The sequence below is a fragment of the Strigops habroptila genome, chromosome 1 (genome assembly GCF_004027225.2).
Source record: "Strigops habroptila isolate Jane chromosome 1, bStrHab1.2.pri, whole genome shotgun sequence".
Classification (NCBI taxonomy): Eukaryota; Metazoa; Chordata; class Aves; order Psittaciformes; family Psittacidae; genus Strigops; species Strigops habroptila.
This window is the reverse complement of record NC_044277.2, coordinates 103,696,684-103,714,830: the sequence shown is the minus strand read 5'-3', so window position 1 is coordinate 103,714,830 and position 18,147 is coordinate 103,696,684. Positions and strand designations below refer to the sequence as shown.

General features: G+C 40.5%; 2 protein-coding genes across 6 annotated transcripts in view; one reads left to right on the top strand and one right to left on the bottom strand.

Moving 5' to 3' along the window:
• Positions 1-283: 283 nt before the first annotated feature.
• C1H9orf152 (chromosome 1 C9orf152 homolog) lies at positions 284-6,123 on the bottom strand. The gene is given in 3 exon segments (XM_030483180.1): positions 284-1,598; positions 1,600-2,102; positions 5,677-6,123. Coding segments are annotated over 3 exon segments (792 nt in total). The 5' UTR covers positions 5,906-6,123; the 3' UTR covers positions 284-1,538.
• Positions 6,124-16,197: 10,074 nt separating this feature from the next.
• XYLB (xylulokinase) overlaps positions 16,198-18,147 on the top strand; it is an 84,557-nt gene continuing 82,607 nt past the window's right edge. For all 5 annotated transcript variants that reach the window (XR_003993182.1, XM_030497673.1, XM_030497662.1 and 2 more), the window contains exon 1: positions 16,198-16,751. Coding sequence is in view for 2 of the 5 variants with exons in the window: in XM_030497673.1 (XP_030353533.1) it covers positions 16,707-16,751 (45 nt within the window). In the remaining 3 variants the exon portion in view is untranslated. The remainder of the gene's footprint in view (positions 16,752-18,147) is intronic.

Sequence of the window (18,147 nt, the reverse complement as noted above, 5' to 3'; positions counted from 1 at the left end):
CGTGAGTGGCATAGCAAAAACAGTGTTTGGCCAGATAGAGCGAAATAGCATATTCCATGGTATTTTTTCTACTTTTGTGGACCTTACAAAGTACTGTGATACACTTACAGCCCTGAATCTTCTGCAATGGAAGCATGGGCTCTGGCAGATCTGTGCAAACATCCCCAGACGTAGTATCCTCCATCGAGCACAACAAAAGTCAGTGGAATTAGAAGAATTAATGGTTTGAAGTTGTGTTGGCAAAGAAAATGGTAGTTTCTATTAGAAATGAATAATGCTCATCTCTTTGACAGTATGCTTTTATTAGCACATTGGTATCACTTCGTTTCCAAGATATCTCATGAGGGCATGGTTTATCTTTCTTGCTGAGAAGAGTTTGTGTCTAGAAGAACATAAACCACAGCTGAGCATCTTTGGCATTTGGGTTTTTTGGGTTTTTTTTTTTTCTCACATTTTATGTGTGGATAGTGTGATTTCGAGACAAAGGTGGTAACTGGAGATGTGTGCTTGCAGGCTTGTTTCTAGGGATCACGAAGAGCTTTGTGGGGCATCTGCTTGATCTTCATTTTGCTGTCCTTTCAGGGCTCAGGTAGATACGGAATGGTTCAGACACCCAAAAATAGTGTCAGCTTCCTCTGAAGATCTTGCAGGAGGGGAGACTGGCAGTAACTACTCACTCTTAAAAACTTGTGCAGGTTTTTGGTGCAGTTGAGCCACAGGAGAAAGTGTTGAACCCTATCTGTGAAAAATAGTTGTACTCCTACAGTTATATTTGTGTAGTTGAAATGGTTACACCCCCTTTTTGCACATACAGTTGTAACAGCAGAAAGAGGCATAATGCTCCGGTAAGGAAGGTTTGTTGATACACGGTACCAGGGAGCTAAGTAAGTATTTCAGACTTTTGTTTTCTAATGAAATACTGGGGATAGATGGGAACCAACAATATCTATTATAGATTTTGTAAGAAAAAGGTGACATTTACTATTAAAGCATTTATTTATTGCTATTAAAACAATAGAAATGAGCAGGGGGTTTATTAATTTTAAAAGTATGCACATCAGAACGTATCTTGAATATCTCTTTTTAAGGAAAGTGAATGATGAAATCATACATCAATTATACCAATCACCTTCAATACTGTTTCATTTGTTACTTGTTTATTATCTGAAATAATATTACCCTACTGAAAGTTAGCCTGGTTGCTTCAGTAGTTCTACTAGTCTTTGCTATAGCTCTTTCAAGTATTTCAGATATTGCTGTGATAAAATCTTAGTTTCTGAAATCGGTGACCTGAAAAGAGGGAGGGGAAAAAAAAAAAAAAAAGAAAAAAAAGATGAAATTGCTCTTGTATCTCAAGATTCAAGTAATAGAACTGAGTATCTGTCATCACAGCCCAGCATCTTCATAAGAACATCTCATTTTACACTGTGCTGTAGTAAGAATCTTCCTTGGCTAGTAAAAGTAATAGACCCTCAGCAGGTCAATCAGAGTAAGTACGAAGGCTATTTTCACTCAAGTTTTTTGCTAAGTTTTATGTATTACAGAATGTCTTCATTCTGAGACATATAATCCAAGCCTCTTCGCTGCTTCAGAAATTCTCGGCCCTTTTTTATTAGGGAAAGGATAAAAGTTCAGTTTATTGCAGGCTGGCATGCATTTTGTAGAAGTGTGTTGATGTGTCCAAACTGCTGAAGTGGCTGATTTCAGAGGAGGCTTTGGGCAGGTGCTATCCTCTTTATTGCAACTGTTCAACATGCTTGAACTTCCCAATTGGCTGAGCGCAGGTAGTTCCCTAGCTCCTTCTAATTCCTTGGGTTGCAGTGTGCCATTTTCCTGTGAAATCAGCCTCTCTTTGTCAAAGCTGCATGGTCCATTCTTGCAGTGGGAGACATCCTGGGTAGCTCCTTGACAAGGGGCTTGCACCAGGCGGTGAATTCCCAGGTGGGTATGCCATAGTGAGTTGTCTTGTGCGTTGCCACTGCTGTTCATCTCCAGTCTGACCTTCCTGACAGGAACATGCTCTGTAAATGACTTTGATCTAACTTTTTTATTAATTATAACAGCATTGACCATTGATTCTGGGATAACAGATTCATGTTCACCTACAAGAGAAATGCATTTATGCACGTTACTATGGCAGCAGAAATCAAGGGTTTAATTTCTGTAGCATAAACTCAACTGAAGAGCTTTCACAGATGAATTTATCTATACTTTTTCCATCTGTGGCTGAGGATAGTGCAAGTTCTTTTGATACCAGGTTATGGAGTAGGAATATTTCATGCTTGGGTTTGCAGTTCTGAGGACATAAATGGCACCTTAGGGTTAGTCAAGTGAAAACGGACATTTGAGTCAATATTGATCTAACTGGTACTCTAAGACTCATTAACAACACAGATTGAGAATTGACTTTCAGTAATGAATTACTTGTACGCAAAACTTCTTAAGGTGAGTAGGGACTTGCTCAGTGTGTTGGTAGGTGCTGTGATTTGAAAGACAAAAATATTTTGTTCGATACTGTTTGGAGCTTCTAATCGCAACTTAAAAATACTGTGGCCACTTTTAGATGAAACAAGTTGCGAACGTCTTCTTTTTCTTAATGAGGGATCATTAATATATAGGTGTGATTTTTAATATTATGATTTTATTATTGTAGTAAGTATAAATTGTGTAAAGTAAGTAGCTTATCACACTCTTGTTGCCTAAATGATTATTTAGAGGAAAAATCTGCTTGCTCCATGTGCTGTATAGAGTAGCTGTAACAGTGGGAGAGAATCTGGTCTCTTTTTTTCTTCTATGCCTGTAGCTTAATTTCTAATGCAGTATGAAAGTAACTGTTAGACATGTATAAGGCATTAGGGACAGAAATGATAATGCTACTTTAATTACACGTAGCAGCCATCAAATTACTGAATATGACTGACTTTCTGTGCCTTGAATAGAAACTGAACAGTTACACTAAAGCTAAACGGTGCTGTTGGCATTGCAAGTATAATGAAATATACCTCAGTTAATGTAAATCTAGTTTAAAGCAGGAGTTGTGCAGAATGCTGACCCTTATTTACAGGCTTGAGTTGTAGGCACTGTGTCTGTTGCAGTATGAGTTATGAAACATATTAAAGTGAAAAAATAGACATGGAAGAGTGCTGATTATATTCTGAAACACAGTATCTGGGTAGCCATTTAAAAGAACTGTAACCCTGAATTTGAAATGAAGCTAGTTCAAATAGGATGCTGCCTTTAAAAAAAACAACACACATGCTTCCTCCCCCTGCCTTTATAGCTGTCTTTCACACCATATTTACAAGGAAATATTTGAAGATGTCAGATCCAGCTGATTTGCTGGCAGTAAATGAACCTGTACAACAGGAGGGGCTTTCAGCACTGTCTTTGGCTCCCACTGATGAAGCAACAACACTAACATCATAGAGAATTTTTACTGCTCCCTGGGCTGACCACATAAGGTTGATGTAGGAGGTGCTCTGCAGCATGGCTCTGGGAGTGAGAATCGTGTCAACCCACATCTTCTGCTCTCCCGCAGTGTTACCAGGAAAGAGGAGACTAAAGCACACACAGAGCTTGGAGATACAGATGTGTTTGTGCATATAACAGAAAAATTAATCTTATTTCAAGTTAGCTTGGGAAATACTTGGAAGATTTCTGCAGTCAGTCCCAGTGTTTATTCTGTTGTGACTGCATGTGCTGAATGCTCGTATTTAATTCCTAAAGCAACTAATGTTTCTTCAGCTTCTTAGCCAATAAATAATAAAGACACGGCTGTATAATCCCCTAGCTGGCAACTTCCAAATCTTGTCCTGCTCTTTGTTCTCAAATAAGCAGGAACAGGCAGAAGTGTGTACTGGGGAAGGAACAGAAGAAAGTTGTTTTCAGGTGACTTCTTAGTTACTAACCCACCGATCAAAAACCCAGAGAAGTTAGAGGATCTTATGTTCTGTTTAAGGGTCCACAACTACATGACTCTGGCAAACAGGTAGTGACATACAAAGTTAAAAGTCCTCAAGGAAATAGCATTCCAGCTGTAGTGCAATAAGCCTGAAATGCTCAAAATCCCTGTGGTATCATGGCAGGACAGTTGGTCTGTCATGCAGGAACAAGACAGGGATTTTGCAGGGATTTTTGAGACCATAGGTACCGAAGGTGCATTCCTTCCTTGAGGTTTTTGTGTCTGGCCTTTGAGGTTTGTATGTATGCGTGGGGTTGTGGTGGTGCTATTGTCATCATGCCCTTCCCAGCCTAGCCATGATTTAACCTCTAGGTAGGGAAACGGTTTGCTATCAGTACAAAATACTGATACATTCGTGGACTGCATTTTGGTACCAGCTGGAGTTTCTGGGTAGTTTGTAACTTAAAAGAGTGTAGGACATGAGGCTATCCCAGTATGGCAGTGTTCATTTCTGCTTGACATGTTCTTGGAAACAGGTGCATGGAACAGGTTCAAGGTCCTGAGCTATGTAATAGGTTTTCCCAACTTCCAAACCATAGGAATGTGTAAGATCAACTTTCAGGACATGCTGAGCACTCAGCATTACAAAAACCCTCAAACTTAACTGCTTCTAACAGTAACACAAATCTTTTCCATGCAGGTTATTTAAAGATAAAAGTTGAGTGCAGTAGTTGTGAATGTTTTAGATTTGTGTATGTGTATGAAAATATTTGTATGTGAACTTCCAGCTCTACTAAATTTTAAGCTTACCAGAAACCATGCAGTATCACTTTCTTATGTCTTTTCTTTAATCACCAAATGGTGTCCTTGCAAAAAATCGCCTGATTACATTCATTATATTTGAAGCTTCATTTGAATTTAAACTGAATACAAACTTCTGCTTCCTTTCTTTAACTAACTTACATTTTTGCTATAGCTGAGTAGATGAGCTGTTTTGTCTTCAAGTTAGTTATGTTTTCATACCTGATAAAATAAGCTTGTGTATATATATTTTATGCCTCACAGAGATTTAAATTCTTTAAACATAAGAATTTCTAGACATTTGGGTGAAAGAATGTTGAAAATATGTCTGACCTAGCAGGCAGATGAGTGATATATACCTTTAATTGTTTTCCTATGTATGTACTTTCCAAACGATTTGCAGTAAGATACTTTAAACCCAGGATCTCTTGCTCAAAGCTTCTTAGTTACTCACTGTGACTCTTAGTATAAGTTACTTTTTAACAAAAACACAACTTGTGCTAGTTACTTGATATTTGTTCTTGCTTCCTGTAGTCTTGTAGGACACATTTCTTTACACAGATAAAAAAGGGCGAAAGAGACAGAAGACCCATAATTACTTGTTGTGACGGAAGCATTCAGAAGAGCAGAAATGTTACAGAATACATTGCACAAATACACTGATGATAGACATGAAGACGTGGCTCCTGTAATAGTTAACATTTATGTTTAGAATTTTACTGACATAAAACCTGTAAAACCTTATCTAAAAAATTTTCATCTGTTTCAAATTCATGTTAGTGTTTCACCGTCATGTATAAACATAAGACCACATTTCAGTGAAATGAATAAACCCCCAAAATAACAGAAAAGGAATTCACTTTGTACGTCTCTTGAAGCTAAGCATAAAAAGAACAAATCTAGGAGTTATTCAAGATTTAAAGAAATAGTCATTACATCTACATTGGCATTTTTTCCTATAAATATAAGCATACCTGTTTTAAAAACAATAACGTGTGATTGCAGTTTTTGCTTCTGTTTTATATGGTCATACTGCTCCTCAAGAAAGCTCACATCCATCTCGGTTGGCTGCTTATCACAATCTGAAGCCTGTTGCTCTGAGGTATGAGTCACTGAAAAAATACCAGTCATGTATTTGTAAGCCTTCACCATCTGCTCCAACAAGGAAGAAAAAGTCATGCAGAAGCAGAACATTTCCTTCATTGTGTTGGCAATAAGCAAATCAAGAATGAGGCATCCGAATTCTTCATAAAGGAAGAAGTAACTTTCTTGAAAGTGCAGTGACTTCTTTCAGAAGTTGCATGATCTGCTCTGAAATTGTGGATTTCAGCCAGCGTGTCTTCATGCAGTGTGGCTGGAGCTACTGCATACAGAGTTCATGATTATAACTGGGCAGTTTGATTTAATGTTGACTTAAGGTTGTGAGCATATGAAACTTTGCCAGAAAACACAGTGAAATACAAAACCTCATTGAACACAGTCAGGTGCACAAAGGGGTGGGTAATACTGGTTTATTGCAGTAATGTTAATTCTTAAAGGGATGCTGTCATGGTGACCTCCTCAAGACAGTAATTCCACCAGGGAAATCTTTCTTCAGGTTTCTTTCCATGTATTCTGTGTCTTTCCGTCTCCACTCTCCCTTCCTTAAATTTTAGCCAGCTTCATTCTTGCTGCGCTTCTTGGGGAAATGGTGTGGAATGGAATGATTTACTATACCTCAATAATTTTGTGCTTGTTGCTCCCTTTTAAAAGTGTATTCTATCAAATAAAGTATGAGGCTATGTCTGGACTATGAACTGCAAGTTTCTGTCCCCAAAATAGGTCCATATGAGACTGTTGCAAGGGCCCAAGAGAGTAGTATGTGAAAAAATAATGCAATTAAACAGTAGTTTTAATATAATTGTGCATCTGCTGGGTTCTTTGCAGTGAAAAACATTGCATAAATAAACATTGTGAAAGGGCAGTGTGTGGAAAGAATGCTGGTGTGCTGTATTTTTCCAGTTACTGTCAGAAATTATGATTTGCATCATAAATGATTTACTGATTCAGGCTTAAATCTTGCAGATCTTGGGAATCCCTTTGGAAGTTGTACATGTGCAGGTGACAAGGCTCTAGTTACGCAGTGCATAGACTTTTGGTAAGTCACAGCAGTCTTATGTTTAAGTCTGCTGTAATTCACTTATTAATCATAGTTTTTTGCCTTCCCAATATGTTTGTGTCTTGCAAATCATGCTGCCTACTTCAACTGCAGTCTTTTTCTGCCTTAGCCAGGAAAAGAACAGTAAACACAATAGTTTGTCAGACACTGTAGATACTCTTCAAGTTAGCTTCTCTCTTGACCTTGGAAATAAGCACGTGTCAGAGTTGTTCTGATATATCGTGGCTTCGGGAGATCTGCTTTGGTATTCTGCCTCCAGCAGCAACAAACATGAAGTGCTCTGTAGTAAGGGGTACTTCAGTTGCCTTGTTCAGTATTCTGAGTTGTTGGCACATGGAGTCCTCCTTTGGACCTTCAGGCAGTTGGTGTATGCATTGGGGCAGGAGATTTAATTAACCTGGTTACAGTTTGAGCTGGCATTCAATACAAACATTATTAATGGTCATAAAAGTTACCCAGCCTTTTTAAAATTCCAGTCACACTATTTGACTCCCTGACCTCCTGTGAAAGTGACTTGTGCAACCTGACTATGCGTTACAGAAAGAACTACCAGGATAGCATCCTTGAATGTGAAATGTAAGCTCTATCTCAAAAGATATACACTTAACTTCTCATTAGAAGAGAATTTAAAGTATGAGTGAGTATCTAATCAGAAATTATTATTAATTATTTGTACTGTACCATTCCCTCAGGATTATGGAAGAACCATCACACATAGTTACACAAAAGGATTATACAAGGCAGTTTCTTTCCAAACACTTGCATGGATAAGCAGCAAAAACAGAAACTGGGAAAAGAGTCGTAGAATCACAGAATTGTTTGGGTTGGAAGGGGCCTTAAAGCTCATCTAGTTCCAACCCCCTGCCATGGGCAGGGACACCTTCCACTAGACCAGGTTGCTCCAAGCCCCGTCCAACCTGGCCTTGAACACTGCCAGGGATGGGGCAGCCACAGCTTCTCTGGGCAACCTGTGCCAGGGCCTCACCACATGAGATGCCCAGTGAAATGAAGTGAGTAAGTCCAGGAGGTACAGCAGAGTGGTGGAAACAGGAAAAGTATTAGCTTATGTTTTGCTGAACCAATCCCATATACATTGCAGTTTGTTGCCTTTTCAGGGAAAGCCTGTGTACAGGGCATCTGGATTCAGTCTCAAGAGGTTTGTGTATATATGGTTGTGTGTATGTTTGTTGGTGCGTGTATACTTTGCTAGCAAGGCATGTGTGTTAGTATATATGCACACAGACACACACATATATATATGTGTTCTGTGAATAATTTGCAACCAGGGTATGATATGTAAAATCAGTTGCAGGTCTAACCTACATGCTATCACAAAGTACATAGGGTTAATTGTGGTTTTGATGCGTAGTGAGCAGATGTAGCTAATCTGTGTTATGTCACTGGGATAAACTTGAAAATGTATTATCCACCAGTTCTGTTCTTAAACCATAGTGGAACAGCTTCCTTTGTACCCCTGGCCTATTTAGGTATTACTAATAACAGCAACAAAAAAATTTTGTATTGTCATACATACACGCAAAATTATGACTTCTGTTTAAATCAGTCAATCGTTCTGTCTTTAAATTGAGTTAGTTGGCTCTCCAGACCACTGTGTACTTTTAAAATACACAGCAGGTGGCACTATTAGTCTTAAATGTTAGAGGCCTCCATTTGCCTTGTAGATTGCTGAGGAATAAAAGCAGTCAAGCCATTTCCTAGCACTGGCACACGTATTTCCTAACAGTAATATAGGTTCTGAAAATTTATTGCCATGATTAGGTTTGCGTGAAAACTTGCCTTTAATTGAGCAAACTCCCATCCAAAACATCATCTATGAGTGATCTTCGTTTGATTGCCAACTGAAGTCTGAAGTGCCATACTTCCCAGAAGTCTATTCTTCTATCACACAATGGAAGTAATTCTTCATTTCCTTGAGGCAAAAAAATTGAGAAGACTTCATAATCCAAAAGCAATGGCTTTTAGAAGTTGAAGTAAATGTTTATTGCTCTTGACCTTGGTTGCAAAATCTCATTTAAAAAGATGCAACTAATTTTATCTCACGCTAATTAATTTGTGAGTAGGAAATTAGGTTTTATTAAAAAAATGTTTGGAGGACCTTATAGGAATAATTGTTGATTTAAAGATAATTAAAAATGCTCATAATGGTTAACTGACTGAATGCACTTCCTGTAACACTGGATTTTACTGTACACCTGAAACCAGAGGTATATTATTCATGTTGTTCGTGTGCAGAATTATAGACATGTGCAACACTGTTCATGCAGGTTACAAAGATAGAATACAAATATCCATAGATTTTAACTGGCACTGAGAAGGAAAATCAGAGTTACTGTGATAATCCTCTTTCTCTAGCTTTTCAGAGTGTTATTCTTCCTTTTTTTTTTTTTAATATAATTTAAATGCAGTTTTAAAGCATTAGAAAGTGACTATTTTATTGTTAGAAAATGTAATAACAAAAAGAAAGGTAGAAACAGGTTGGCTGCTATTATTTGGGTTCCAGACAGTATTAGTAGAATCAATAGTAATTGTTTACTTTTTAATGTGATTTTTTGATAAGAGCATATATATTTCTATTGTTTGAAAGTGCAACTTTAAAGCTTGCCCTGGTTAGGGCTTGGTCTAAGTAGTTAAGAGCACAGAACTTTCTGATGATGCAGGATTACTTTTTGGTGCTCTTTACATGTACATGGTTATGGGGTGAAGGAGCCTACGATGCAAGTTTTCAGTATGATCTTGAGATGTTTCTTCTGATCTGACTTTTCATGTGCTTTCAGACATAGAGGGTTCAAGTGTAGCAAAATGAGGGTGGCCCAGCTCTCTTTCAAGTCCCTGTGAAAGTTTGGTGAGCTTTGATCATATGTAGTCTACCCCCACATTTCCTTGATAGGATTCTATTTTCCCCTTTTATCCCTTGCAGTCTTTAAATGAATATAATTAGGCAGTGTGTGTGTATTAGGTATATATCAACATATCTGTATATCCAAAATAAATCAGGAGTGTTTTTTTGTTAGCTGGTCTGAGAAGGTTGCCTGGTTAGTACAGGTTGTAAAATGGCTTGCCAAATTTCTGTTCCTTAGATCCATGAAGTTCCCAAGTGACCAAGTTCCCAGTACCACTGATCCAGCCCTAGTGATTGGGAGTGGTTTTGCAGAACTGGTGTGCTTTACCTTTAATACTCACTTTTCTGGCTTTCGCATGTATTAGGAAATTGGTGCTATCCAATACCCTTTGCCGAACCATGTTTGTTTGTTTGTTTTTTTTACCTTCTGGATGATAAATTCGGTCACACTGAAGTCACTGGATTCATCTCCAATTGAATTGTGCTGGTTGTGAGGAGTTAAATGCAGCAGATGTTCTGTATGTGTGTTTTGTGCCTGGCTTAATCAGCGTTTAAAAATCTCTGTTCTTCTGTCTTGACTCTGTTGCTCTTGAGGATTAAGTAATCTTTCTTTGGAGTGTTAGTTGCTCTGGTAAGTAAACTAAAATGCTGAAATTTGCTTTGTTAGAGGGCTGCTCACTCTTGTTGGATGTCTGCATTGTTCGGACTTGAATCCGTCCCTGTGCAAACAATCAGCATCAAAAATTTAGGGTCAGCAGCTGTTGTTTGTTTTGTAGTTCTGCTGCCCTTGCCCACTGAGAACTTACGAGATCCTCTTTTAGAAATGACAATGTGCAGAGACAAGTCTAAGAGGAAACGGAAGGTATTTACCAGTTAGAGATTTTAAACAACTGAAACCTGACATCTTCCCTTGCAGTTTCTCAGCCTTCCTTCTTCATTTTCAGGTTTCTTAAATTAGTGTGACAAACAAGATGATTAGGTTTACTCGATTTTGACCTCATAAAACTGTCCATGAAAAGAAGGTGAGAGGGAAAGGAATGGCCTTCAATAGTCATCTTCAGAGGATTTTTGTAAATTCATTGAAGCTTCCTTGATCTTACAGATGCCTTAAATTCCAGTTGCTGGGCAGTGGAGTTCATGTTTCTGCTACTAGTACCTAAGTATCTTTTCTACACCAACTACTTCTCCGAGTGTTTCCTATTCGTAGAGTTATAGTTCTTTACTATGAGGGTTGTGAAGCACTGGAACAGGTTGCCCAAAGAAGTGGTAAATACTCCATCCCTGGCACTGTTCAAGGCCAGGTTGGGCGACATGGTCTAGTGTGAGGCATCTCTGCGCATGCCAGCAGGATTGGAACTAGGTGATCTTAAGGTCCTTTCCAACCCTAACTCATCTATGATTCTATGATGGTTACAGCTCAGGAAGATGACAGCAACCTCTTTATTTGTTCTCCCAAAAGACACAATATGCATATAGGAACTCTGGGAGAATTTCAAGCAGGGCCTAAAACAAATTAGATAAGCTATATAAATTTTCTGCTTTGATTTTTCCATCTGTAAATTCCATGATTTTGATTCATTCTTGATTGCAAAATGATTTTGATCCTTGCAGGATAGTGCTGAAAACTGCAAGGCTTGGCCCTTATTAGTTTCCACTTCAGGCATTGTTTCAGTAGGGATGAGTTTATCTTAGATTGTTTTTAATCAATAAAATGTACTTATCTGTAAGTGGAGTTTGATAAGAATCAAGTACAGCATGAAAGAACTGGTTAATCTGTTGTTAATGAAAAGTTTTATCTGGATGACAACATCTTGCTTCTGAGATATTTGCTTTTGAGCATTAGGACACAAACCACTTCAGTATTCATCTTCAAGGAAATCTGCAGGGTGTATAAGTTAACTTTAATAAGTCTTGCAAATGACTCTAGTTAAGACAGTCATCCAAAGAGGATGGATAACTACTATTATTATTGTGAAAATGAATATGGACTTGGAATCTTTGCAGGGGAGGAAAGTATCCTAAAAATAATTTGCTATTCAGAAACATCCTTCGCTTCACTTCCATGCAGAGATCTCCTGAGGAATTTGTACTGCACTCCATAATCACTAGTAGCCTAATTGAGTCAATGAAATTACATCTGTAAAACTAGAGTATGTAAAACCAGATACAATTCCACAGTGCCTGATTCAGTACTCACTCAAGTCAACGCATGTTCTGCTGAATTCAATTGAAGTGAAATTGGAGGATTTTATGTATATGATTAAATAGAAGCTGCAAATGGACCAATACCTATGAAACTGACAGTATAATTGAGATTGTGTAGTTGAGCCATCATTTAAATTCTTTTCTTGTACCCATTGTTCATGTAAACTCCTATGCTTTTATGTGGAATCCTGCGCCACTTCTTCCTGAGGTCTCTGCAAAGGGCCTTAATTGGTTAATGCAGTACCACACTTGGGATTTTGAATATGCACGTCAAGAATTAGATCGACCAATGCGTTTGTGGAATTATTACTATACCAAAATAAGCTATGTCTTCAGTCTCCATGTAGCAACTGTGATCTAGACTTCCTCTTGTGGAACTCATGCATAGGACTTTTGCTGGGTCTTTATAGATACTTTCATCTGTTCAGAGTACAGTCGGTAAAATTAGAGTGGATAACAGCTACCTCAATCCATTGCTTTTATTCTTACAGAATGAATAATGAGAGTCTCCACAGCATTTGGAGGTAAGGACAAACACAGTGGTTACCACAAAATCATGTGCAAAAGTAACTTCAATGGGTAAATACATATTCAGGGAAAGGAAAACATTTTTGCTGTTATAATGTCTGACCTGCTGGAAGGCAGCTCTGCAAAGAGGGACCTGGGGGTCCTGGTGGACAAGCTGTCCATGTGCCAGCAATGCGCCCTTGTGGCCAAGGTGGCCGGTGGTGTCCTGGGCTGCATTAGGAAGAGCATTGCCAGCAGGTTAAGGGAGGTATCCTCCCTCTCTGCTCAGCACTGGTGAGGCCACACCTGGAGTACTGTGCCCAGTTCTGGGCTCCTCAGTACAAGAGAGACGCAAAGCTCCTGGAGCAAGTCCAGCAAAGAGCTACTAGAATGGTTAAGGTCTGGAGCATCTCTCACATGAGGAGAGGCTGAGGGAGCTGGGCCTGTTCAGCCTAGAGAAGTGAAGGCTCCAGGAGGATCTGATCGATGTATAAAAGTATCTGAAGTGAGGGTGTCAAGAGAATGGGGCCAGACTCTTCTCAGTGGTGCCAAGCGATAGGCTGAGAGGCAACAGGCACAAACTAAAACACAGAAAGTTTCACCTGAACATGAGGAAGAACTTCTTTACTGTGGGGACTGAGCACTGGAATAGGTTGCCCAGAGAGATTGTGGGTCTCCTTCCCTGGAGATATTAAAGAGCTGTCTGGACACATTCCTGAGCAATGTGCTGTAGGTGACCCTGCTTAGGCAGGGAGGTTGGACTAGATGATGACCCTCAACCATTCTGTGATTCTGTGATCTGTACTTGGTTAAACATTGCTGGAGATTCTGTGATAGCAGAGAACCTGCAATGCTAAGTAGAAAGGGACTGACCTTTAGAGCATTGTCATTGTTGAGATACCTTTCCAGTAGGCAGGTCTAGTGCTCAAACTAAGGTTATTTTTTTTTAAGGTGATGTGTTAATGTGTTATTGTTGTGCTACTTGGAGCTTAACACTGTAAACATCTCCCACCTAATTAAGCGGCATTACATGTGACTATTGAGTTACTTGGCTAATAGGTTGTGAGTTATCTGACCCAGCTTACTATGTTTTATGTTTCTGAGGCTAATTAAAGATTGGGAAAAAGATAATTGTGCCAGCAGACCTAACAGTGCTAGGTCTAACACGGGCTGCTGCAGTTGTACTGCATGTGCCGAACTGATGCCTGTACGTTCAGTGACTCTTATCTGTCCCATTGTTTCTGCAATGCCAACTGATGCTGATGTATGCATGTGAAATAACTGTTGTGGGCTTGGAAACATTTGGCTGCCCTACTACTTAAAATAACTAGTTAGATACCCAAAATCAAATGCTGGAAGCAAAAGGATTGGTAGCTTTGGAGTGGATCATGGACTTCTGTTACGTTGTGTGAAGGTGTAAGTACTTCCACATCCCATTAAATTACATAGCCAGTATAAATCAGGATAGGTGGACTGCTGTCAATTTAGTAATCCTAATTTATATCAATGGTCTGATCTATCTATTCTGGAGCTTGTTGGCATGTCTAAGATGATGTGATGATGATGAAGCATGATAGTTAGGCTGTCACTGTTTTTGAAGGTGTTCACCTGCATGAAGCTGAAGAATGCAGTTAAATCTAAGTTCATATCAGGATGCAACACAGATCAGAGACAGATTCTGATACTCAAAGTGGGAATAAAAAGTGAAAAATACCACTATGTAGGAATATGGAATACAGTTAAAATAATTTGGTTTGCAATAAATTGAAATGAATGTGCAGTTGAAGTTAACTTGACAGTGGGGGAAGAAAAAAAAGCATTAATTGGCATACTAGTTACAACTTATCAGAACAGCCAAGGGCCTAGCAGAGCATGGAGGTATTGCTTCTCCATCAGGTCAGAAACTAGTTAATAGGAAAAGGGGAATAAACTTGCTTTTCCCTTTACGCTGCTCCGTGTCTTGAGTGATTAATCAGTGCTCTGCCTCAAGCTGTTAATCTGCAGTGGTGACATTTCAATTATAAATGGCATTTTGTCCATCCCCTCTGGAAATTCTGGATTTGTCAGTGCTAAAACATCACTACTACATGATTGCAACTTCACTGATAACTGCACAGCTATACCTCATTTGCTTTCAAGAAACAATTTTAGAGACTGTGGTAGTATCTGCAAGCATGGACTTTAATGCAGGAAGAACAGCAACAATGCACATTTTCCATACACAAATAACTAAATTTAAGAGAACGCTGCCTTGGTGGAAGGGTGAACAACAGTGTAATTGGGTAAGGCAGTGATTCTCCAAACTTGAAACTACAGAAACATGAAGAGTGAAAGTAGCAATATTAACATTCCCATTCTGTCCTTAACTGGATTCTCCTACCCTATTGTCTTGCACCCTTGTTCCTCATTTAATGAGATCTGATAACAAAAGGGTGGTTATTCCAGCCCCAACTTTTCTGTGCTGCTTAAAGCAAAGTATTTCTTGCTTTTGGGGACTATTCCTCTGATCTGACTGCTGAAGAATGTAATTGATTCTTACATCCTCGTAAGATTGCTTTATTTATAAACTGTTATTTTCTTTATACTAACCAATACCTCCTTAAAAAAAGAAAAGAAATCCACTAATGTCTCTTTTTCTGAAGTAATTTATCATTCTTACAGCTTTCAAAACTGACTTCAGTTTCTCTTCAGTATTTTGAAAATGGCAGCATTTCAAGCCTCAGCCTCTCTATCTGTTACTTGTTTATAGGGAACATGCAGCAAGTTAAAGGGCAAAGTAAGCCTCTCCTTGGCTCAGCAGTCACATCCTGCATTAATGGAAAAGCAGCCTCTATGTTGTTTTTGATCCTCTGCTTTCTGGCAAGAGTTCCACTAAGGAACCAGTTGGTAACATTTAAAGAACCCTTTATTTCCTTCACAGCCTCTTGGTTAAGTGAGACCTTCGTTCAGGACATGTTCATCCAGTGTGAGCTACTTAGAGGGGGGCAGAATTCCACCACTACCTGGTGGCCATCTGATTTAAAAAAGACAAACTACAAACTGGGTGACCATATACTTTTATTTTTAAATGGACTTGTACTTGCACTTACTTCATTTGGATGTTTCGTGGTTGCAAACTATTCAGATAGATTTGCAGGATCAGACTTTAAAACGCAGGCCCATAACAATATGCATTTAAAGGGATTCACACATTGTAAATCTTTTTCAGACAATTTTCAATAAAACTTTTATTTAAAAATTTTGTGGTTGCATTTCTAATACAGGTGCTGTCAATACAGAATATTCAAAGGTGCTGTGATAGAGTAAAATGGGTTTAAAAGTCAGCATATTAGAATGTTAGTTTGCATTGTAGGTTGAGAGTCTTCAGGGCTAATGTTTTAAGGGTTTTTCTTTGCAATAATAATTAGAAATCCTCGAAGTATAAACCTATGGGCGTTAGGGCTTTGAGAAATCACTGGGAATATTTAAAATGTATTTAAAATATTCAGTATATGACAAAATCCAGTAATATTTTACAGTTTAAAGGGCATTTCAAATTAAGTATTTGTACTGTTAGAGTAGTTTAAGATCCTGGGCATGTAAAACCCATTTAACTTCATTAAGGATCTGCTGAGGCACCACCTTGATTGCAGAATGAATGCATTTTAGATGAGCCGCCTTCTGATTAAGCAATTCCACTTTGCCTGTCACATGCTATGGCAGGTAATAAAAAACCAAAAAACCTCCCCAAACTTTCCCAGCCGAAAAAGAGCAAACCAGTTCTTGATTATTTTTTTAATGGGATACTGTGTTTGTGCAAGCCAGAGTGCGATACCGCAACAGGACTGGTAGATAGTAATGGAATATTAACATTTCCGTAATTCCTTTGGAATGTAGTTTGAAGCTGCCCGTGTTGTTTTCCTTCCATTCGCCTTGCAGCTGCTTTGGCGTTTTCTCACTGACTCGGGCATGGGCAGGCTGGGGGATCCCCATGTATTAGCTCCCAATTACCGGTGGTCAGCAGCTGCCGTGTGCAGCCCTGGCACCAAGCAACCCGCCGCCACATCACATCCCCTCCCCTGCCCAGAGCTCTTCCTTGCTCCACCGCTCTGCACAGCCCCTCCGTGCCCGGCATGAGGGGTTGCTCCCGCTCCTCCGCCTCCCCGTGCGCGGAACACTAATTAACTCCCGACCTCCCGCTCCGCACGCCCGGGCTGGCGGCGCCTTCCCGGGGGGGCCGGGCCTGCAAAGCCGCTGCGGGGCAAGGGTGAGATCCGAACGGGCCCCGCCGCGCAATGGCCGCTCCCTGCTACTTAGGCTGGGATTTCAGCACGCAGCAGGTACCGCGGCCGCCTCCCTCTGCCCTTCCCCTCTTCTACCCTCCCTTGGCCGGTGGCGGCTGCGCGCAGGGCAGCGGGGCCGGGGGCTAGGGCCGGCGGGGCGGCTCTGCGCTAACCTGCTCGGGGCTCGGTTGCCGGCGACCGGGGGTTTGAAGCGGAGCGGGGGGTTAAGCCTAGCCGGGCCTCGGGGGGCTGCAAGGGGGCGAGGTCCGGCCCAGCCCCCCCGCCACTGTGGCCCTCTGCGCTGCCGCTGTGCTGCCCCGCAGCACTGGAGAGGAGCGGGCCTTCCTCCCGTCAGGCGGCTTTCAGCGCTCGTTTCCTCCACCCAGCGACGGTTCTGTTTTGCAGGGTTTCCTCGTCTACAGCAGGGCGCTGCAGGATACTGTGCTGTGCTGGGTGCCGCGGGTTCGCGCGCGCCGGCAGCCTGCCACAGCTCATGTGGGATAATGCCTACTGCTTCACGTGTTTTAAAGCTTCTGGGGGCCGGGGCAGTGCCTGTGCCTGGCTGTCCACGTGCCTCCTCCAGCATAAACGCATCTGTCCCTTTCTGTTTGTTCTATCTCTTGTCTGAAGCTGTAGGCTGCATGTCCTAACGTGGCCTTCATCCCCGTCCTGCTAAGGAAGCGTTTACTCCTGAAAAGGATTTCTGTGGCCCTTCTTTATGTGCAGACTGCACAGAGGCCCCTTTGCCTGCTGCATCAGGCAGGCTGGGAGATACGATTTGCACCTGAATCCAGCTTTTCCAGTATCCCCATGTGAATCAAGATTAGTAGGATTGTGAACCTGGATGCTCAGGTTGCTTCTTGAAGTTTTGATTTGTTGGCACAATTGGGTAATGCTACACTGTGAATAGAAACTCTGCCCAACTTGTGCTGAGGCATGAATATGTTTAAAATAGGCATATGAGCATAAATTGCTTCATTATGGCTGTGCTGAAGTTTGGGAGCTTGAAAAGACACATCCAGGTTGGATTGATTAAGTGTTTTCTAAGGGGGCATGCTGCAAGCAGAAAGCCAATTAAGCTTCGGTGGGTCAGAACCATTTCTAAGCTAGCACAGGGCATCGGGTTGGTAATGAATAGTTGTGCCAGTGCATAAATAATGGCTCTACATTAGTATGGCTAAATTGGGATGGCCTTGTTATTTGAATACAGCTCAGAGATGACTTAGTCTTTGTAGGTTTCTTTTTTTGTCTGTTCTTTCAGCAGCAGTTTGCACTCCCTCCTTTCTTGAAATATGTGCAGAATGTGAGCTACCTTCTTACTTCTAGGTTGTTAATGTTTTTCTTTTGTACTAGGTGAACTTGAGTTGATAGAGGAGGAAAGGTTATGGTACTCTTCTAGTTTGTGCGTACAAGAAAGCTCAGCTTTATGGGGTTACCCGTTTGGCGTGTTGCT